Here is a 23,077-nt window from a genome sequence, read left to right on the forward strand (position 1 = left end):
AGAAACACTCTTATGAGCCTAACTATTTTGATATTTCAGTGCCCATGTGGCTCTAGTAGCAGTAAAACCTCCATAAACAGACAGCAGCAAATTTATTCATGAAAATTTCACTAAACTCAGGAAAAAATATTTTTTAAGATTTACTAGCCTTAGAGCTTTGTCTTTACTCTTGGCAAGGGCAAAATAATAATAATAATAATAATAATAGATTCTTCATTACTAAAATGGTTTATATACAAAACCTCTTAAATTACATTGGAAGACCCGGCACGGTAGCATAGTGTCTAAAGTCCTGGCCTTGCCTGTGCCAGAATCCCATAAAGCACCAGTTCATAACCCGGCTGCCCCACTTCCTTTCCAGATCCCTGCTTGTGACCTGGGAAAGCAGTCGAGCATGGCCCAAAGCCTTAGGACCCTGCACCCATGTGGGAGACCCAGAAGAAGCTCCTGACTCCGAGCTTTGAATCTGCTCAGCTCTGGCCATTGCAGCCACTTGGGGAAGTGAACCAGTGGTGGAAGATCTTTTTTTCTGTCTCTGTAAACCTGCCTTTCCAATAAGAATAAATAAAATTTAAAAAAAAAAAGGTTACTCACCATTATCTTTACCAACAATGTCATGATACACTTGAATAGAAAAATGATGGGCTTGTGAGTTGTCCAATGATTATAGTATTGTTATAATATAGAAGAAAGCAGTGGGGGGAGAGGAGGAAGAGGGGAAGGGAAACCCCTGAGCCTAAGCAATTATACTATAAAAAGTAAAATTTTTTAAAAAAACATATTATTCTCACCTACCCTCATACCCCTAATTTCTCCTTTGCCTGGCTTGACAACATACCCACAGCAGTCAAATTGCTTTCCTACTTTGAACTCCTTTGCTTCTATCTTACCACCTAAACATTAAACTCCTAAAATCTAATTCAGTGTCACATGCTAACCAGCACCCCTACTTTTTGTACTTTAATACAGTAGTTCATTCTGTTTTTAACCTTCAATTTATTAATGAAAACACAATCAACTTTCGTATAAAATTAATCTATATTGTGTTTCAGAAAGGATGAATATTGCTACAAAAGGAATATTCTATCTCCCAGTTGGGAAGAGGAAAGAAAATAATGTTAGACTATGTCACCCAAGACTTTCATTCAGTGATTCTCACAAGACAGCTATTATTATTCCACAAGATAGGTATTATTATCTCTATTTTCACTGATGAGAAAACTGAAGCTATAAGTAGTTAGCTTGCCCAAAAAGCAGGCAGAAAATAAGCCAGATCTGTCCACTCTGTAACTATGTTCTTTCCACTACACCACACAACTTTAACTGCTACTATTTCTAGTAATAACAATCATGATACTCTACTTCTACCTTCTATTTGTACAGTGCAGTATATCTTTCATATAATTTTCACCTGTAATTTTGTGAGTTCATAAAACTATCCATCAAGAAAACCTATGTAAGAGCATGGGAAAAAGATGACTACTCAAAGATCACAGAGAATTGATTACTGGATGCAAATAATAGCAACTATATTTCCTGAGCATTAAGTCAGAGATTTCACAATTTATTATTTCATAGATTTCTCATCACAATTCTATGAGACAAAAATAACAACACTATCACCTTTTTACTGCACTTGGAAAAGCGGCAGAAGATGGCCCCTGCCACCCATGAGGGAGAGCCCAATGGAACTACAACAGTCAGCTTGGATCAGTCCCCCACTGTAGCCACTTAGGGGTGAACCAGGAGATGAATATCTCTCCTGGGCTCAATACAATAGCTCAGTTAACTAATCCTCCCCTCGTGAGCACCAGGACCTCATTTGGGCACCAGTCTGTGTCCAGCTGCTCCATTGCCCTTCAAGCTTGTTGCCTAGGAAAGCAATAGACGATAACCCAAAAAACCTTGGGACCCTGCACCCATGTGGGAGACCCAGCAGAAGCTCCTGGCTTCAAATCTGCTCAGCTCCAGTCACTGCAGTCTCTTGGGGAGTGAAGTAGCAGATGGAACATCTTGATCCCTGTCTCTCCTTCTCTTTGTAAATCTGCCTGTCCAATAAGAATAAATAAATCTTTAAAACAACAACAACAACCAAAACACAAGGATATGCACTGCAACACTGTAGTGGAGTCGGGGGAACCTCTGTAGCCCAAACACAAAATGACAGTGCTTAGAACTAAAATCCTGGTATTGGGTGATCCACAAACCCATGACCTCATCTACATCACCAGAACTGCCCCCCCCCAAACTCCAGTGCTCTTTTATAATTAAGTCATACTAAAATCAAGATTACAAGTTGAAATGAAAATCATTCTGCCTTCCCAAACCCTCTCCAAAGTGAAAGTGATGGAAACAGTGAATAGATGGTAGGATTTTATCTGCTAGAATTTCAAAAGAATTTTCCACTAGGTGATGGACACACAATAACAAACCTAAGACAGAAAATGCGGGGGGGGGGGGGGGGAGACAGTTAAACCATCAAGATTTCAGCACTGTCCTCCTTGGGACAAGACACACACTACCCTGACCATTTAACAATGCGCCACCATTGTAATATGTTTTCAAATAAGAAAATGCTATTTTGTAAAGTTCTAGAAAGGCACAGTAGAAATCAGCAGCATGGAAAAGCTCAATCCAAGAGTTTCCCTGGCCTGAAGAGTACATTGAGAAGTATTTTTATAGTTAGACTTAAGTGCTATGGCAAGGATCACCACCTTCTAAGTGTTCATTTTTGGAGCTTTTTCCTATATATTCATAAAATTCTACCATGTCTTTTGTCACTGTAATATAGTCATGCTTATTTTTAGTCATAGTTACAAAAAAAAATGTACAAAAGAATATAAAAGACCAGGAAATTGTGAGTGATAAATAAACTAAGCATCACCTTGTTCAAAAGGGATAGATGGCCTTCACGGGAAATGGAAGGAATCCGAAGTTGAGAAATTCCTTAATCAAAAAAAAAAAATCATTGACTTTAAATAATCTGATTTTATGTTACACAGTAAAAAATAATTGTAACAAACTTAACACTGGTTTGTAGAAAGCAGAAAAACTAACTATACAAAAAAGCTTTTTTAAATAATTATTTTTGTCCAATCATTCTTTTTTTTCTTTCTTTTTTCAAAGATTTTTTTTTTTATTGGACAGGTGGATATACAGAGAGGAGAAGAAACAGAGGGGAAAATCTTCTGTCCAATGGTTCACTCCCCAAGGGGCTGCAACAGCTGGAGCTGAGCCAATCTGAAGCCAGGAGCGAGGAGCTCCTCTAGGTCTCCCATGTGGATGCAGGGTCCCAAAGCTTTGGGCCGTGCTCGACTGCTCTCCCAGGCCACAAGCAGGGAGCTGGATGGGACGCAGGGCCACCAGGATTAGAATCGGCACCCATATGGGATCCCGGCACATGCAAGGAAAGGACCTTAACCACTACACTATTGCGCCGGGCCCCAAAAAGGCTTTTAATAACAGCTTTGTGCACACTTTAGTTCAGTCCCGAAAAACTAAATGGCATTCCTTTTAAACACACAGCAGCATAAGACACAGGATAAAGTCAGAGAGAAATGCTAATGCAGTAGCAGATTCATGAAGATATTCTTATTCCAAAAATAAATTTTTTCATGTGGTGACACTGAACAATTTGACAGAAATTACCTGTCACAAATCCCCATAATTGTTAACACTATCAAAAGTATATTCAAATTATTAATGTTTGAAGAATTCAAAACACCCACTGCTAAGTTTTTACATTATGATATAATACTCATTATAGTTAGCTCTAGTTTCACAATACTAGAAATAAAACCAATTCAGTTTGCTAAAAAATATTTGAACCAAATAACATTCAAAGGAGATTCTGGGAGAACAGTAATTTTAAAGCTATTTTAAAATGTTTGTTATAATGAAGTTTCAGCTCACAAAAATAGAAAAAGATGACAGGCTTTACGGCGACTTTGGTGAGTCACAGCAAACCCAGCTGCACTCCATGAAGATTTGTATCTAAAACTTGGAGTAAGTATTAGAGACAACTGTCTGAAGAGTTAAAAATCTAGTACCCATTTTTAAAACCTACTCTCAGGTAGCTATTTTTAGAAAAGTATTCATTAAGTTTTTCTCCAAACCACAAGCACAGATGATTATTTTTCTTTATCTTATGGGTCCACATGACATTTAAAAATGAAAGAAATTTCTGAATGCTATAGAACAATGAAGGGTCAATCACGGGATGCAGTACTAAAGGAAACCAGGTAATATAACTGTACCAAGCAATATGAGGAAAGCGTATACAAACCCAATTTGTTGGAATCTAAGGAAAAAGAATTAACTTGAGTGCTACAGCACTTAGGAAGCAGAATAATACATTTATTTTCGTTAACTAGGCTTAGAGTTAACAACAGACCCTAGTCCTCAATCTTGAGTAAAATAAATCCTTCTCATTTTTTTTCTTTTTGAAGATTTATTTATTTACTTGAAAGAGTTACACAGACAGGCAGAGACAGAGAGAGTTCTTCCATCCACTGGGTCACTTCCCAGATGGCCACAATGACCAGGGCTGGGCCATGCAGAAGCCAGGAGTCAGGAGCCAGGTCTGGGTCTCCCATATGGGCATAGGAACCCAAGCACTTGGCCATACTCTACTGCTTTTGCAGGCTATTACCAGGGCCTTTGATAGGAAATGGAGCAGCCAGGGCTCAAACTGGTACCCAAATGGGATGCTGGTTACGCAAGTGACAGCTATACATACCTGCTATGTCACAAAGCTTGCTCCACAAAGTCTTCTTAGAGGGTAAAAATTCAGTTTGTTAGTTGAAAAGACAGAGTTATAGACAGAAGGAGAGACACAGAGAGAGGTCTTCCACATGCTAGTTCACTCCTAAAATGGCCTCAAACAACCAGACCTGAGCCAATCTGAAGCCAAGAGCCAGGAGCTTCTTCTGGGTCTCCCAGGTGAGTTCAGGCACCCAAGGTTTGAACCATCCTCTGCTGCTTTCCCAGTCCATAAGCAGGGAGCTGGATGGGAAGTAGAGTGGCTAGAATTGGAACTGGTATCCATAAGGGATACTGGCCCCACAGAAGGGAGATTTAAGCACTATGCCATGGTACCAGTCTCAGCTTAAATTATTTTTATTAAAATATTATTACACTTGTACAAACAGAAAATTTTAAACTACCTATGATTACAGTTCTTACATGACTGAAACAAATAAAAAACTGAAAACAAAATATTCATATTGGCCCTAACTCCTATGTCAATTGATGGCATCTGCATGAAACTAACCTGTTATCCCCAATAGGAAACTGCTGCAGACTGCCTTGGTGTAGTAGGTTCTTTGCAATAAGGGACATTTATGATAAAAATACATTTTATCACAACTTTCATGTATTAAAATGTATGAGACTGTTGTTTATGTAACACACTGCCCTTATATCTTCTGATGGGGTCCAGAAGATTCTTCTTTCACTCTTTTATTTCTTAATTTTATGTTTATTTGAGAGAAAGAGAACACAGGGTTCACATCAAGTTGGTTCAGCCAGGAACTCATCCCTCCGCGTGGGAGGGAGAAACCCAACCACTAGCCAACACTTACTGCTTCCTTGGGTTGGTATTAACAGGAAGCGGGATCAGGAGCACAGCTGGAACTGTGCACTCTTGCATGGGATACAGGCGCCCCCAATCAGTCTAGGCCAAATACCTGCCTTCATTCTTAACTCCACCAAAGACAGAAAGAGAGAGAGATTTGTGAGGTGCACATCACAATGGTTACTAACTCCTTCAGCAGCTCTTATTTCTAGGACTAAGGATTTTGGTTGGAGAGATTGTTATTCAATAGATTCTCTGAACTCAGAAATTAATGGGAGAACCCAGTAGTGGCTGCAATCCGCCAACAGCAAATTGGGTGTGATGATCTCAACAGGCAAAAGACGGATATGGGTTATCCAGTCACCTAAGGCTTTGTTGTGAGAGGCAGAAATCCTCATGAATTCAAGTCAGTAAGCAACCTACTAAGATTGGTTTTTATTTCAATAATCACAAAGGGACAACTCCAGGACTAACAAACTTGTCTGTGATACTCCAGTATAGAGTCATGAACCTTCACCCAAACCTGAGAACCATGAATGAGGTGGATGCCAAATCCCTTTTAAAAGGTTTTCCTTTCCTTCAAATGGATCTCTAGCCATTTATCCAGGTAATCATCATGAGTTGACAAAGCAGAAATATAAAATCGTCTTGTCGAGGCAAAACTGATTACAGACTAATTCTTAGGAATTATAAATATTATAAATCTATCAACTGAACCGATGACTTGCAAGGGTTATAAGATCCTAAACACATCACAGTTTCACATATCCCCAAACACTGCCAGAACCCCACCATGGCTGCCTGTCTCAGGAGGACTGCTGGTGGTTGAGAAGCACAAACTAGAAGCTTGGTGTGATGGCAGAGTTGATTACATTGCTGCATGCAATGCTGGCATCCCATATGTGCACTGGCTCATATCCCTGCTGCTTTACCTTCAATTCAGCTCTCTGCTAATCAAATGGGAAAACCAGCACAACATGACCCAAGTGATTTGGATTTTGCCACCTGTGTAAGATTCCTAGATGAAGCTCCTGGCTTTGGCCTGGCCCAGTTCTGACTGCTGTGGCTTCTTGGGGAGTGAGTCATTGCATAGAAGATCTCTCTGTTTTTGTCCCTCAGTTTCTGTAACTCTTTCAAATAAATCTTTTTTAAAAAAAGTCAAAGTGGAAGCTGATCAAATTCTCTTTCCTTGTAAGAATCACTACATTTGGGACCAGCACAGTAGCATGCAGGCTAATCCTCTCAGCACCAGCATTTCATACAGGCTCTCCACTTCTGATCCAGCTCCTTAATGATGTGCCTGGGAAAGAACAGAAGATGGCTTGAGTGCTGGGGCATCTGCACTTATGTGGGAGACCAGAAGGCGCTCCTGGCTACTGCATCCTGGTTTCGAACTGGCCCAACCCTGGCTGTAGCAGCAGGGACTTGGGGAGTGAATCAACAAATGGAAGATCTCTCCCTCTGTCTCTCCTTATCTCTCTCTGTAACTCTGCCTTTCCAGTAAAGATAAACAAATATACATAATTTTAAATATCACTACATTCCTAAGGAAGAATTTTATGAAGGAAAAGCAAGCTGTTACATGACAAAACATATCAAACTCTGGACAGTACACCCCTTGCTTGAATACCAAGTATACATACCACCCTCCTCCCCTCATTTACTTCCTGAGTAGACAATTTAAAACAGGTAATTGGCCCAGCAGGTAAGACACTGCCAGGGATGCCTGGCCCAGCCTTAACCCTTGCATGCATTTGGGGAGTAATCAGCAAATGCAAACTTTGCCTTTTTTCCCTAACAAATTTTATTTACAAAAGTTTTTTTCAAAAGTCTCTTTAAGGGCCCAGCGGCGTGGCCTAGTGGCTAAAGTCCTCGCCTTGAACGCGCCGAGATCCCATATGGGTGCTGGTTCTAATCCCAGCAGCTCCACTGCCCATCCAGCTCCCTGCTTGTGGCCTGGGAGAGCAGTCAAGGACAGCCCAAAGCTTTGGGACCCTGCACCCCTGTGGGAGACCCGGAAAGAAGTTCCTGGATCCTGGCTTCGGATTGGCATAGCATTGGCCCTTGCGCTCACTTTGAGAGTCAATCATCGGATGGAAGATCTTCCTCTCTGTCTCTCCTCCTTTCTGGATATCTGACTTTCCAATAAATAAATAAATCTTTAAAAAAAAAAAAGTCTCTTTAAATGATGTTGTACTGAACCTGTGGAAAGGCAAAATGAGTCAACACAGCCATGAAAGGATTTGAAGTAAGACCATGGTCACTTAAGCAACAACTAAAGTAACTGCTTTGGAGAAACAGCTCCTGGTTTGCTGCTACACTCCATTAGCACACTGAATAGAACACCAAGGGATGGTGTGGTGCCAGCCCTGTGCCTCAACAGGCCAATCCTCCATCTGCACTGGCATCCTATATGGACATCGGGTTGTGACCTAGCTCTCCACCTCCCAATTCAGCTTCCTGCTTACCCAGCTGCTCCACTTCCCAATTCAACTTCCTGCTTGTGACGCTGGATGGCAACAGATGGCTCAAGTCCTTGCTCACTTGCTCCCGGTCCTGCACTCACATGGGAGACCCAGAAGAAGCTCCTGGCTGCTGGCTACAGAGTCAACTTAGTACTTGACTGAGTGGCAATGGTGTTAGTAACAGTGGTTATTTATGTGCTAGGTGATGGGGATTTCCTGCAACTAAGACTGCCCAAGCAATGCTAAGTATTCCAGTAAAATATACAGCTCCAGATGAACCACCCACCTCAAAAGCCATGGACTACAGAGCCCTCTTTCATCTTAAAGAGATTAGCAATTGGGGCTGGCTTGTGAAGCCTCAGCCTATGGTGGGAACCAGTTCAAGTCCTGGCTGCTCCAATTTTTATTCAGCTCCCTGGTTATAGCCTGGGAAAGCAGCACAAGAGAACCCAAGTCCTTGGACCCAAGCACTCACATGGGAGACCTAGAAGTTCTTGGCTCCTTGGCTTCAGACCAGCCCTGACCTATCTATTATAGCCATTTGGGGAGTGAGCCACCAAAGGGAAGATCTCTCTCTCTCTCCCTCCTTCTCTCTATAACTCTGCCTTAAAAATAAAAGTCAATAAATAAATAAATCTGGGGGGGGGGGTGGAAAGACATTAGCAGTCTGTCTTCTTCAGAAGAGAGGTTTGTTCTGTGTTGGATGTGATTTCCCTGACATGCTGCTACCAGTACTTCCATCTGTGGACTGACGTGTGTGCTAGTACAATGTCCCACTCCAGTGCCTCTGGTGAACAAAATCATTACCCAACAAATAAATGTAAGCCAACTCACTGGTGACCAATGGCTTCGCTGGTCCTCACACACATTCTTCGCACCTTCTAGAATCAGCCAGCACACACCATGGTGAAACATTCTGACAAAGCACTTCTAGTGAGGAGTCACCCACAGGAAGGCTGGGCTACTGCTACAGAATGCAGTCAGGGGTCCAAACCAGCACTTTCCCAAGTGGGTACTGAACACTGGACTTCTGATAAATAGGGTCAATGACCTCTCAAGATTTATTCTGTTTCCTGCCACTAAGACAGGGAAGTACTAAAGGTTTAGTCCCCAGGAGAGAATGATTTCACCAAGAGACGTCATAATGGCACTGCTGAGCTGGATGCTGAGATTTCTGCTTGGTTCATCAGGCCAGAAAAAGCTGAAGAAAGGCTGAAATGGGTTTACAAGAGAGCCAGAATAATGGCAGATGAAATATAAGAAATGCTCTGTACTGTTTCTACAAAATAAATAAATAAATAAATAAATAAATAAAAGACCATTAACAACAGTGTGTAGGTTGGGCCACCAATGGCTTAGAATATGGGTATAAATCAATCAAGCAGAGCTATTTGCAAGGCATTATTCTAAGCATCCTACCTGCGGTGACTCAATCAATCCTCACAGAGCTCTACAACTGGGGGGATACAGTAATATCCCAATCTTACAGATAAGGATACTAAAACCCAGCAAGCTAAGGAACATCACCCAAGATCACATAACTTAGTAATGGGAAAGTTGGATGGGAGCCCGTTCCATCTGATCGCAGAGCTCATACTAACTGCAGTGTTCCTCAGGAATTCCTGGATGGCAGCGACTGGGCTTTTTCTTGTTTGTCCATCCCATGCCCAGAGCACCTCAAATATTTGTGGAATGAATTAAAATTTATAATTTTATCCTACTTGTCCAAGAAAAAGTTCTGTATAAGTAATGCAAGTTTTTCAGTCAGTAATTACAGGAATGAGTCTAGAAAGGGCCTTTCACAAACATGGATGAAACCAAAAATTAATTTTCTAATAATAAACTCAAAAATCTCTAAAGAATTTTACCACACAGAAAAGACCAACAAAATTTTTTGGATAGTCAAGTAACTAATTGAACTCAAGGACAAAAACTCTCTACCAAGGAATCAATGCCCCCTAAGAGACTAAAAGTCATAATTTGTCTCCAGTAAGTGAATACTAAATTAGTCCCATTTATCTACATCTGAAACAGAAGGTAGAGTGTTTTGAAGGCAAAAGCAAAAGAGAGAATAAATAACAACTATTACAAAAGCCAAATCTGTCTGGTGGACTCAAATGAAAATAAAGCCCACTTTCTCTCATCCTAACAAAGCTCCAGCTCAGGGTCCCCACCCTCTGCAATGACCAACAGGGTCGCTCCAGAACACCCCCCACCAAACACACACACACATCTTGGAATAGACAATCAGGTAGAACACAAAGAACAAGTACTCCTCACCAAAGTATGGAGGATTTCTCTGCATACCCCACCCAAAGTAGTATGGCACCTCAATTGTCAAAAAGTCATTGAAATGGTTGCAAGATGTTGTTAAGAGTGTACATGTAATTCCAATATATTGTTTACTCAGCACTAGGTCAATTGGTTCCAAAATGTTATATATGGGGCTGACGGGACTTTTAATTGATCGGGATTTTATTATTTTGGCCTTACCGTCAGATCAAAGAGGTCTCCCAAACAAGACGTTGTACTTATCTGGACAACAAGACACTGGACTCTAAGCTTGGTATATGCTCGCAGTGAGGGAATCTCAACTGAACTTAAACTGTGGTTACACAACAAGGTGGAGGTATCCACCAAGGTGGGAGGATTGGGGGAGGGTGGGAGGAATCCCATGGGAATCCCATTACCTACGGAACAATGTCTCATAAACACAATGTAATCAATAAAGAGAAAAAAAAACATAAAACAAAATTGTCATCTCTAAAATGATAAAGTATTAAAGTAAAAAGGAAAAAAAAATAATAAGAAAAAAAAAGAAAAAGAAAATAAAGCCCACTACCCAAATAAACTAGCCAAGTTTAAATAACAACAAAAAAAATCCAATCCTGTAATAGAAAAGTATTAATCTTCAGGTTTCAAACCATTAATAATCCTCCACTTGATACTCAAAATACTTAAGATCTTGACAGTGGTTATTATACAAAGCAAATTTGCAGAAAAGCTAAAAGCACTTCTATGTTAATTACTTACACAGAAATGAGATTAAATGTATATATATAAAGGTATATAACACAACTGGATAATTACAATTAATTAGAGAGGCAATAATGAAGCCATAGGGTGCAGGTTGCACTGGGAGGAGGTAAGGTTGATGCTGTCACCACCTTCAGATTCCTCCACATTACCAAGCTACATCCCATACCTGAGCACCCTATAGACCACTGCCCAGCTTGGACAGGGCCACAATCCCTCATCCACAGCCCCTAAAACCAAATGTCCTTCAGAATTCAAACATTTTTCTGATATGAGGGAGGTAACATATTACCAAATACTTCAACAGAAACTGGGGCAGCACCTTGCAATCAAATGCATTAATATTTAGGCAACAGAATGTATGAATATTCATAAAGTGGGATAAATAAAGACTATAAATAGTCTTAAATATTTGTGAGCTGAAAAGATATTTTGTTTTCTGAGGTTTAGGAGTTTTAAACTGTGGACTACAGACTTGTACTATCATGTGGCGTACAATGCATATGCTCTCCATTTGTAAACAGACGATGGTTTCCCTATCTGGCACATTCGGTTGCCACACTAATTTTCAGATGAGTCTATTTCAATGGTTAGGAAACTAAAGCCCAGATGGATGAAGGGACTTCCCTGGGGTCACCAGTGACACACTGACAGATGAACACAAAACTGCATCGGTCTCCAGTAGTCTCTGCCTAGCCCTCCGCCTCTCTTCAATCCCTCACCCTGGGCTTGAAGTGATTTTTATAAAAGCTTTCCAAAGGAACAAAATTATTGTCAACAGAAAGTTGCAAAACAGCATAGAGTGCCACAAATCCTCCACTAAACTTTACTCATTGACAATCTCTCTTATACTATAGTAGTAACACAAAACAAGACAAAAAACTGATATTGGTATAATAATGATAACTACAATACTCATTCTATTTCCAGCATTCCAAAAACATGCATTGATTCATGTGTGTCAGTGAACATAGTTCTATGCAACTCTGTCCCACATGTAGACCCATGGAGCTCCATCAAGACTCCACACTACCCCACCAACACAATATTCCTCTTTTTATACTACTCCCTGTTCTCTGCATTGCTCCTGATTCTATATACAACTAATCTGTTCCCCATCTCTATCACTTGTTGATTTTTGAAAGCAACATTCTATGTAAACAAAATCACACAATACAGATATACTTTTGAGACTGACTTAAAAAAAACTGTAAAAAAATGCACACCCATAAACGTTACTGTCTCAGCCATTTTTTAGTGTATAGTTTAGTAGTGAAAAGCATATTTATACTGTCATGTATCATATCACCAGGACTTATTTATCTTGCAAAACTGAAACTCTTTACCCATTAAACAACTACACATTTCCTCATGTGTCCTTTCCCTAGCAACCTCTCATTATTTCTGCAATCTGTGTCTCTGAATGTAACTATTCTAATACTCATTTAGATGAAATCAAACAGCTTTTGTCTTTTTGTACCAACCTATGTCCTCAGGATACTTCCATATTATAACATCTGCCACATCATCTTTCTTCTTCGGACTAACATTCTATCATATACAGTTAATACACACATTTTGCTAATCCATTCCTTCAGCCATTGATGGACACTTAGATTGCTTCCAACTTTTGACTGCTGTAAATACTATGTTTCTATGAGCATAAGTACACAATATTTTAAGATGCTACATTGTATTCTTTTTTAAGATGTATCTATCTTAAATGTTAAAGAGGGAGGAAGCAAGAGAGATATCTTTCATTGCCGACCCAGATGGCAGCAATTGCCAGGATCTTCAACAATGATGGCAGGGACCAGACACTCCTGTCATTTTCTACTGCTTTTCCAAGGCCATTGGCAGGAAGCTAGGTTGCAAGTAGAGCAGTCAGGACCTGTGCCACCATCTATACAGGAGATGCCAGTGCTCAGGCAGCTGCTTTACCTACTACAACACCTCTCCCTTCAATTCTTTTGTATGTAAACCCAGAAACACAACCGGTGGGTCATATAATTTTTTAAAACAATTTACTTCTTTTCATTGCAAAAGCAAACCTACAAAGAGGAGAGACAGAGAAAGATCTTCTGTCTGCTGGCTCACTCCCCAAGTGACAACAACTGGAGCTGAGTCAATCCAAACCCAGGAGCCAGGAGGTTCTTATGGGTCTCCTACATGGGTGCTAGGCCCCAAGGCTTTGGGTCACACTCCACTGCTTTCCCAGGCCACAGGCAGGGAGCTAGATGTGAAATGGAGCAGCCGGAACACAAACTGGCACCCACATGGGATCCCGGCAGGTGCAAGGCAAGGATTTAGCCACTGGGCTATCGTGTCAGGCCCCATAAAATTTTTAATTTTGAGGAACAATATTCAAGTTGTTGTGGTAGTTATTGCTACTTTGTTTTTTTTATTACTAAGTAACAATTCACTGTATGTATCGTATCATGTTCAGTCATTTACTACTGATGATACTTCAGTTATGTAGTAATGGGGTTATTACAAATAAGGCTGCTACAAACATTTATGTATAGGCTTAGATGTGACATGTTTTTATTTCTCTGGGATAAATGCTCAAGAGCATAAGTAAGGCTGAGGTATATGGTAATCGTATGTTATGAGAGAAATCACCAAACTGTTGTCCAGAGTGACTGTGTCGTTGTACATTCCCGTTAGCAATGTATGAGAAGCCTAATTTCTCTGCATCTTCACCAGACTTCAGACTGTACTTTTTATTTTACTCCATCTAGTAGTAGGGACTGTACTTTTTATAAGAGTCATTTATTTAAAAGGCAGAATAGCAGAGAAAGGGTAGGGGCAGAAGGATAGAGGAAAAAATGAAAAGGAGAAGGAGAGAAAGACAGAAAGAGTCTGAGATTTTCAATCAGCCGGTTCACTTCCCAAATCCCCACAATAACCAGGGCTGGGCCAGGCCAAAGCGAGGAGTCAGGTTCCATTTGTACTTCTCACAGGGTGGCAGTGGCCCAAATACTGGGCCATCTTCTGTTGCCACTCCAGGTGCAGTAGTAGGGAGACCAGACAATAGGTGGGAGTGGGAACCAAAATCCAGATTGCCCAAGTGGGTGGCAGGCCTCCAAAGTCTGCACCAGCAGGTAGCTAAATTAGAAGCCAGAGGCAGAAAGCAAACACAGGCACTTGTTTTGACCATTTTCTTAACCACCAAGGCAAACACCCAGTCCAGAGTCAAGGGATCCTATCACTGATTTGTTCTTTCATGAATTAAGGCTTTGGTGCCAAGTCTAAGAACTGGTTACCTAGGTCTAGTTACAGAGGTGCTCTCCTTTGCTTTCTACTGAAAATTTCACAGTCTTATATTTCACCCTTAAACCCATTTTACATTGATTGCACAATGATCCATTTTACATCGATTTGTTAAACTAGAATATGAAATTTAGGTTGAGGTTCACTTGTTTGCCTATGATATGCAATCGTTCCAGCATCATCTGTTAAAAGGGCTGCCCTCTTTCTGTTGAAATACTTTGGCACTTTTGTTAAGAATCAATCTTGCATACTCGCATTGATCTATTTTGGGGTTCTCTGTTCTGTTCCATTGATCTATCTATTCCTCTACCCATACTACACCTTCTATTTATGCTATTCATTTTACTTTATTGCACTGTTATCTTGGCTTTCAAGGTCTTCCCTATACCCACTAGAACTCTTGGCAACCTTGAAAAGACAGGAGAAAGAAGAAACATGAGAGAGAAAAAAAAAAACAGTGCAATTGCCCTAAAATAACAGCCATGAGATCTTTTTTTTTTAAAGATTTATTTATTCATTGGAAAGTCAGATATCCAGAAAGGAGGAGAGACAGAGACGAAAATCTTCCGTCCGATGATTCACTCCCCAAGTGAGCGCCACGGCCGATGCTATGCCAATCCGAAGCCAGGATCCAGGAACTTCTTCCGGGTATCCCACACGAGTGCAGGGTCCCAAAGCTTTGGGCCATCCTCGACTGCTTTCCCAGGCCACAGCAGGGAGCTGGATGGGAAGTGGAGCTGCTGGGATTAGAATCGGTGCCCATATGGGATCCCGGGGCGTTCAAGGCGAGGACTTTTGCCCCTAGGCCACGCAGCGGGGCCCCAGCCATGAGATCTTAACCCACCCAGCCTTCAACAAAGTCCCGCTTCCTAATGAAAACTTCTCCACAACTTCAGGCCATTTACAAACATAAAAGCTCATTAGACAGTCACTTGCTTCCTTCTATTAGATATTTGTAAACAGATTTTGTGTGCAAGAGAATGTCAATTCCCAGGGGACAAGGCCCATGTTTCAGACTTCTTTCTGTTCCTTCACAAGCTTCAAAAAACACAAGGTCAATGCCTATTTATCTAAGTGGAGTTTACAACACAAGGATTTTAGAAAATCCAGATAAACAAGGGTAACAAATGAACTAACTGCTCCATTGTCCCCAGTAACACGATCGCTATCTCACCAAATCTCAGGCATTATTAATTTAACCTTATATCCGAATTAAATCATTAGAAGAGTATACTTTCAGGTTCTTCTCTTTTCCTGCCTTAGTGGCTTAGGTAAAGAAAGCAGTAAATAACAACCAATGATGATTTCCTTTCTCCTGCTGTTTGATATTAAGAGATGATTCATCCCCAACATAACATGTAGATTCACTCAATATCCCAAAGGATTAGAACATTGATCCAAACAAATAATGGAAATCCAAAATGTGACAAGAGTCATTTCACAACTATAAAAGAATTTACTAGGGAGGGCATGGTAGGATGCAGTAGATTCAGTGACCATTTGGGATACCTGAACCCCATAAGGCTCTGCTATCCCAATTCCAATCCAGCTTCCTGTTGCTGTGCACTCTAGGAGGCAGCTGATGGTGGACCAAGTCCCTGGGGCACCATCATCCCAGGGACAGAGCCAGATGAAGCTCCAGGCTCCTGCTTTTGGCCTGTCTCAAACCTTGCCACTGTAGGCATAATGGTTCTACGTATATCACTACAGAGTTTTGGCAATATTTCAACAAATTACTGGATATAATATGCAAAAAGTATAAATGCTGAATACATGCTTTTGGTTATAATTTGTCATTATAATATTCTTAAATTCTTATATGATATTCTTATATAACATTCTTATATAAGAGTGTATATTATAATGTATATTTGTCATTATAATATTATAATTTATAATTATAATAGTCATAATTTGCCTAAACAATGAAGTATCTTCTCTTGTGATAAAATATACCCATCACCCTCCCCATCCCAACAACTCCACTATGGAGTTCTTATGCATGGTAGGTGACAATCAGTAATATTTGAGAGCCATAAGTTTTATAACCTTTCATCTGGTTTATCTGAGGTGGCCTCAGGAGGGATTTTTAAGCCCTTCTTTGATAACTAAATAGATAAAATGCAAATCTCAGAAAATACATATTAGTATGGCCCTTTTTAACTTTGCCCTTTTCACTTCAAAGCTTTATTATAGGGATTATAATACTCAAAACACATCACACCATTACAACCCCACCATTAAACCATGTTCGCACCATACACCAAGAAGCCCTCTATCTGATTAGCAACAATTAAGAAACCTCATGGTTCTAGTGTCATGAGAACATGGAAGTAGTAACCTGTATTCGTTTACTGCCTGTGAAAGTACAAATGGGCACAATTACTTTGGAAATATTTTGGTACTAACATCCAAAGATGAACATATGCATACTCAACAACTACACTACTGTAAATATACCGTCAGGACACGTACACCAAGAAACTTGTCAACCTACTCAAACATAAAAAAAACTCAGACAAAAAATGCAAACAACCCAAACTCTGATTAAGAGACGACTATAGTAAATTCCCACAACTGAATATCTATATCAATGGAAAACAAATGAAATTGTTAAAGATAATATGGATGAATCTCAGACACAATGATGGGCTTAAAAAAAAAAACAGTAAGTCTGGCAGTAGGCTAACCTCTGCCTGCAGTGCCAGCATCACAAATGGGCGCCGTTTTGAGTCCTGGCTATTCTACTTCCAATCCAGCTCCCTGTTTAAGGTCTGGGAAAGCAGCAGAGGATGGCCCAAGTCCTAGGGTCCCTGAACTCACATGGATGAACCAGAAGCACCTGCTTCAGACTGGCTCAGCTATAGGCACTGCAGCAATCTGGGGAGTCAACCAACAGACAGATCTTTCCCTCTGTCTTTCCTTCTCTTTCTGTAATTCTGTTTTTCCAATAAAAATTAAATAAAATAATTAATCCTTAAAAAGGAGACCCAGCAGGACCAGTGCACCCTCAAATTGCACCCGTGTGAGATGTGCGAAGCCAGGAAATCAGGCCATCAGCTGCTGATGACAGAAACTAGCTTTCAAACAACCCTGTCAGCTCAGCCAAGAACGAGGTCACTGGACACGAACTGCTCTGGGGGTAGAAGGACTCCTGGGTGGGAACCACTCTAGCCCATAAGCTATAAAGCTGTTCACTCTTCTACCTGTAACAAAAGGAGTGTTAAGCAGCCATGCATATAAAACCTTGGGAAAAGTGCCTGCTGGGGCCAGTGTGATGGCTCAATTGGCACAAATCCTCCCCTTGCAAGTACTGGGAGCCCATATGGGCACGAGTTCATGTCCCGGTTGCTCCACTTCCTATCCAGCTCCCTGGTTATGGCCTGGGAAAGCAGTAAAGATTGCCCAAGTCCTTGGGCCCCTGCACCCATGCTGGAGACCAAGAAGAGGCTTCAGGCTTCTGGCTTCAGACTGAATCAACTCCCAACATTGTGGCCACTTGGGGAGAGAACTAGAGGATGGAAGATCTTTCTCTGTTTCTCTTTTTCTCTGTAAACCTTATATTTCTGATCAAACGAATACATCTTTTTAAAACGTCTCTGCTAGCTGGCACTGCAGCTCCCTTGAAGTCACTTTCTGCTGGAGTCCTGGCACGACCACAGGCTGCTACTTTGTTCTCACTCAGCTCAAAAAAGCTAAAAACAGGGCCCGGTGCAGTGGCACAGTGGTTAAGGTCCTCGCCTTGCACGCCCAGGATCCCATATGGGTGCCGGTTCTGTCCCGGCAGCCCCGCTTCCCGTCCAGCTCCCTGCCTGTGGCCCGGGAAGGCAGTCGAGAACTGCCCAAAGCTTTGGGACCCTGCACCCGCGTGGGAGACCCAGCAGAGTCTGGCTTCGGATTGGCATAGCATCGGCCATTACGCTCACTTGGGGAGTGAATCATCGGACAGAAGATCTTCCTCTCTGTCTCTCCTCTCTGTATATCCGCCTTTCCAATAAAAAGTAATAAAAATAAATCTTTAAAAAAAAAAAAGCTAAAAACAGTCACTCTAACTCCCGACAGTTTCCATAAGCAAAGGGAGGGACTGAAGGAGCCTAGGATTAGAAGCAGGCCAGACTAACTCCATCACACAGCTTCTTGCCAGCGTGTACACACTCTTTGCCTGTGCGTTTTCCTTTGCCGCACTATGCACATTATTTTTGTTTCTTCTTTCACACTGCTTCACAAGGCTATCGTTAATCAATCTTTCAATCAACTCTTCCTAGACCAGTATAATCCACTGTCCACCAATATTCCAACCTAATGCCCATTGCACCCCTTTCGCAGCCAGAGGCAAATGGTGCCCACCAATACCATAAAGTAAAAGGCAGTAATGTTAGGGTGGGCAGAGCAGAAGTGACTCCATGGTGATCATCCAGACTTTTTAAGGCTATACTCTCACCCAGGAATGTTTGGAATGTGCTGCCAGGACCACCCTGACCTTGTCTTAGCAGGAACAGGTCAGGGACATTGGTCAGGTTGAGTACCCTGAACTACAAATCACAGGCATGCATAACCTGAGGAGCTCTCATTGTCCTCCATCGCTAACGCATAAGACATATAGAGCGCAGTGTCATATACCCTAGGTGTATGTTTTCCTCATGCATGCGGTTATGCCCCTCACTTCCTCTACTCTGTCCCCCTCCCTTTCCCCTGCCATGGAATGGTCCTGAGTCATCTCCCATGACAGAACTGCTCATCAGCCTTCCCCTCCCCACCAGCCTTATAAAACCATTTGTCTGAAATTAAAAAAAGAAAAAGTTATGTCACAGGAACCCATACACAATACACTACCATATTCGCAAATGTAATAAGAAAAAGTATGCTATTGTTGTTTAGGGAAATATCTCCACGCTTTTATTTATGAAGAGACAGGACAGAGTGAGCACCCATTTGCTAGTCCATTCACAAACACCCAGACTGCCCAGGACTGGGTCAGGCCTCAAGCCAACAACCCAGATGACCCACAAGAAGCAAGCAGGAACACAGACACTGGAGCTATTATCACAAAGCCCACACCAGCAGGAAACGGGACTTGGGAGCTAGAGCTGGGGACTGAACACAGACACACCAATGTGGGAGGTGGGCATTCCAGCTGGCAGTGTAACCTCCAGGCCAAATTCCCACATTCATTGTCTTTAAAAAAAAAAAAAAAAAAAAAAAACACCAATAACCTCCAATTAAAAAACAAACCAAAAGAACCAATAACCCAGAATAGTGTGGTGGGGGTCAGGAAGACAGACTCAGGAATGCAGAAGTAGTTTTAACAGGACTGATAAAATAAACAGGGTAGTAGGCTCATTTAACTCATTAATAAACTTTAAAATAAGCACACACATAGATACACGTGTTTGTGTGTATGTGTGTGTTCTGAATGTGTATGGGTCACAGCCGCAGAAGAACTAATAATTCCAGCTATTGAACCACTTTAATCTGAATCAAAGTAATCTTCCTGACAGCCAGAAACAACGAAGGAAACAAAGTCATTATTATTGCTTGATACCTTTTACAGTAAGAAAATGATAGGTACCTCATAAAAACTAATCTACAGGGGTGAGCAAGGGAAGTGGGTGTAGCTGTAAAAAGAGCAACAGGAGGGCACCCTGTGGGGATGAAAATGTTCTGTGTCCTGAATGTATCTATGTTATTATCCTGCTTGTAACATTGTATTAGTCTCACTACATGGTATACTGGGGTCTTTCCTTATTCTTTTTTCCAACTACATATGATTCTACCATTATCTTAAGTGTTTAATTAAAACAAAAAGAACAGAGCAGGCACTGTGACATACTGGGTAAAGGCATCGCCAGGGAGATCAGCATCCCATACGGGCTTTAGTTCAAGTTTTGACTGCTCCACTTCCAGTTCTGTTCCCTGCTCATGGCATGAGAAAAGCAGCGAAGGATGGCCACCTAAGAGCTTGAGCCCCCACCACCCAAATGGGAGATCTAGTTGAAGTTCCTGGCTCAGTCCTAGCCCTTGTGGTCAACTGGGGAACAAATCAGCAGATAGATCTCTCTGTCTCTCTCACTTTCTCCGTAACTTTTTCAAATCAATGTAACTCTTTCAAATCAACAATTCTCTTTTTTTCATGAAAAATGGAAAAAGAATATCAATTTTGGTCCAGACTTCTCTACTTTGGTAGTTGGTGACATTCTGGGTTACATAACTTAGGGCTGTCCTAGGCATCTTAAGATACTCAACTGCTTCTATAACACCCCAAAATATCTCCATACATGGCCAAACATCTCTGGAGGTGAGGGAGGAGATGCTGAGAACCAGTGCTCTAACTGCAATAGTCTAGAAGAATTTTGGAAATGCTGGTTGGAAGATTAAAGAGGATATAACCACTAAATGTCATGCTAAATCAAAGGTGGGATCATGAAGTAGATGGTGAACAACCTTATCTGGTAAATTAACAAAATTTGAATATGAAGGGTACATTATTCTATCAATAATTTTTAAAGATTTATTTAATTTTATTACAAAGGTGGAATTACAGAGAAGAGAAACAGAAAGATCCTGTATCCACTGGCTCATCCCCAGCTGTAACAGCCAGAGCTGAGCCAATTCAAACCCAGGACTACGTGGGCTTTCATGTGGGCACAAGTTTCCAAGGCTTCGTGCCATCCTCCCTGGAGCTAGATAGGAAATGGAGCAGCCAGTGCCCACATAGAATACTAACCCACACAGGACATAGCCAGTTGAACCATAATCTATCAATATTAAAGTATTCCAAGTTGATAACTGTTCTGTAGTTTGATTTTTAATTTTTTTAATGTAATTGGGAGGCAGAAAGGTACAGAGAAAGAACTCCTTTCTGCTGCTTCACTTCCCAGATGACTGCAAGCTAATTCCATTACACAGCAACACAAGTGACAGGAACTCAATGACTTGAGCCATCAGCTCTGCTTCCTAAGGTCTGCATTAGCAGGAAGCTAGAACCAAAAGCCACCAGAAACCTGATGTGGGATGTGAGCTCTGCTAGGTAAAATGCTTGCTCCTGAACTTGACCTCTGTAAGAGGATACCCCAAAAGTGCCTGTGTACGGGGTGAATCTAATTAAATGAGTTATTTGTAGTACTTTGATTTTTGCAATTTTTCTGAAGGTTTGAAATTAATTACAAATCAGGTGTGACTTAAAGGGGGGGGGGATCTCAAAGGCTCTAACAACAAGCCTCATAGCAGTAAGGCAGCATAAGCAACAAAAATCCCAAGCGGATAAAGGGCTGTGTAAGTGTAGTCAACCCTTAGAAAGAACCACGCACTCTCAGCCTATCCCTCTGCACTTCCTGAAGGCGATCCAGAACCGAACGTCAAATGCACCCCATTTGCAGAGGTCCGTTTCTAGAAAGTGAGTCGATACACTTGCAGCCCTGTTCGACTTCTCCACAAGTCCAGATACCTTCACTCTCAAAAGTTAAGAAACGCAGTCGGCCAAAAGCCTACAAATGTTCTGAAGAACACCGTTTTCCGTTCGTTGGAGCATGTGAAGGAAGACTACGCAGAAAACACGCCACGGAAGGTCCAGGCGAGCTGAGGAAAGGTAGGAGCAGCCAGAACTGCCGCCTGGGGTGCGAGCGAGCCGGGGCAGAGAGGGGAGCGCTCACCTGGCCGTGGTAAGCAGCGGGTGCTGAGTGCCCACCAGCTTCCGCACCTGCATGGCGATGTTGCTGAGCTCGTCGCTCAGGAGGCAGCGGAGGCTCATGAAGGACGTGGGGTAGCCCACTATCTTCTCGGCCTCCGACACCACCTGACTCCAGTGCGCCGGAGACCTGGAGGACTGGCCTCGGCGGGAACCCACGAGGACCTGGCGTCTCCAGCCCGAGCAGACGGTCTCGGCTGACGGGAACCACCGCCAGCCACTCCGGGGCAAGTGTAAGTGCAGCTGCCGAAGGCTCATCCTTGGAGTTAGAGAGGGACCTGGGGACAAGCGGAGAGGGGTTTCTCCGCGGAACTGGCGCGGGAAACCGGGACAGAGGAGGACCTCGCAGGAACTAAAAAGAACAGGCGACTCCTGACGCTTGTCCGGGTGTGGCTACCTGGACCCCAAATGAACTTTCAACTGTAGCTCTCTTTAGGCAGGGACGGACAGACCGCAGCCGCAGATCAGCACTACTTAGGGCTACCTAGAATAGGACCCATGATCCCTGGCCTGTGTGGGGGACGCCATACTGGAGGCGTGGAATACGGCCTGCCGTAAAGATTGAAGAGGGCTGTGGAGAGGCCCAGCGCGCTGCCTGCTTTACGGCGCAGCCGAGAACGCCTCCCCCCCCGCAGGGGCGGAGCTTGGGAGCTGAGGCACAGAAGGATTCGATCCTTTCACCGGTGCTGGCTGGAGGAGGACTCGGGCATTCCTACACAGCTTTGTCTCCGGCCCTGGCCGTGGAGGCGCTTGCCTATCGTCGCCATTCGCCTCTGGCCCCTGGCAGTGACCTTGCACGGCGGGGCTGCGTGGTCGCTGAGGCCATGGGCCAGGAACTCAGGAAGGGAACACCTAGTGATGAAGTCCCCAAGAGAATGCTGCTGGCTGCTTCCTCCTGGCTGAACCCAGTGGAGAGGCTCCCCTTGTCCTCGGACTACCAGCCTGGCAGCACTCCATCTGCGCCTCCTCCACAAGGATGCCTTCAGTCAGCCAGCTCGCGCCTTACTCACACCTCCGGCCTTGGGACCTCCGCTCAACCATCCA

At 42.5% G+C, this 23,077-nt stretch overlaps 1 protein-coding gene across 1 annotated transcript in view; it reads right to left on the reverse strand.

Annotated features, from left to right (window-relative positions):
- Positions 1–22,546, reverse strand: part of PDSS2 (decaprenyl diphosphate synthase subunit 2) — a 260,395-nt gene extending 237,849 nt beyond the window's left edge. Inside the window, exon 1 of the mRNA XM_040983851.1 lies at positions 21,999–22,546. Coding sequence (XP_040839785.1) covers positions 21,999–22,291 — 293 coding nt within the window. The 5' untranslated portion in view covers positions 22,292–22,546. The remainder of the gene's footprint in view (positions 1–21,998) is intronic.
- Between the last annotated feature and the right edge of the window lie 531 nt (positions 22,547–23,077).

The sequence above is a fragment of the Ochotona curzoniae genome, unplaced genomic scaffold (assembly GCF_017591425.1).
Source record: "Ochotona curzoniae isolate NIBS_2020 unplaced genomic scaffold, NIBS_Ocur_1.0 contig_3819, whole genome shotgun sequence".
In the NCBI taxonomy this organism is placed as follows: Eukaryota; Metazoa; Chordata; class Mammalia; order Lagomorpha; family Ochotonidae; genus Ochotona; species Ochotona curzoniae.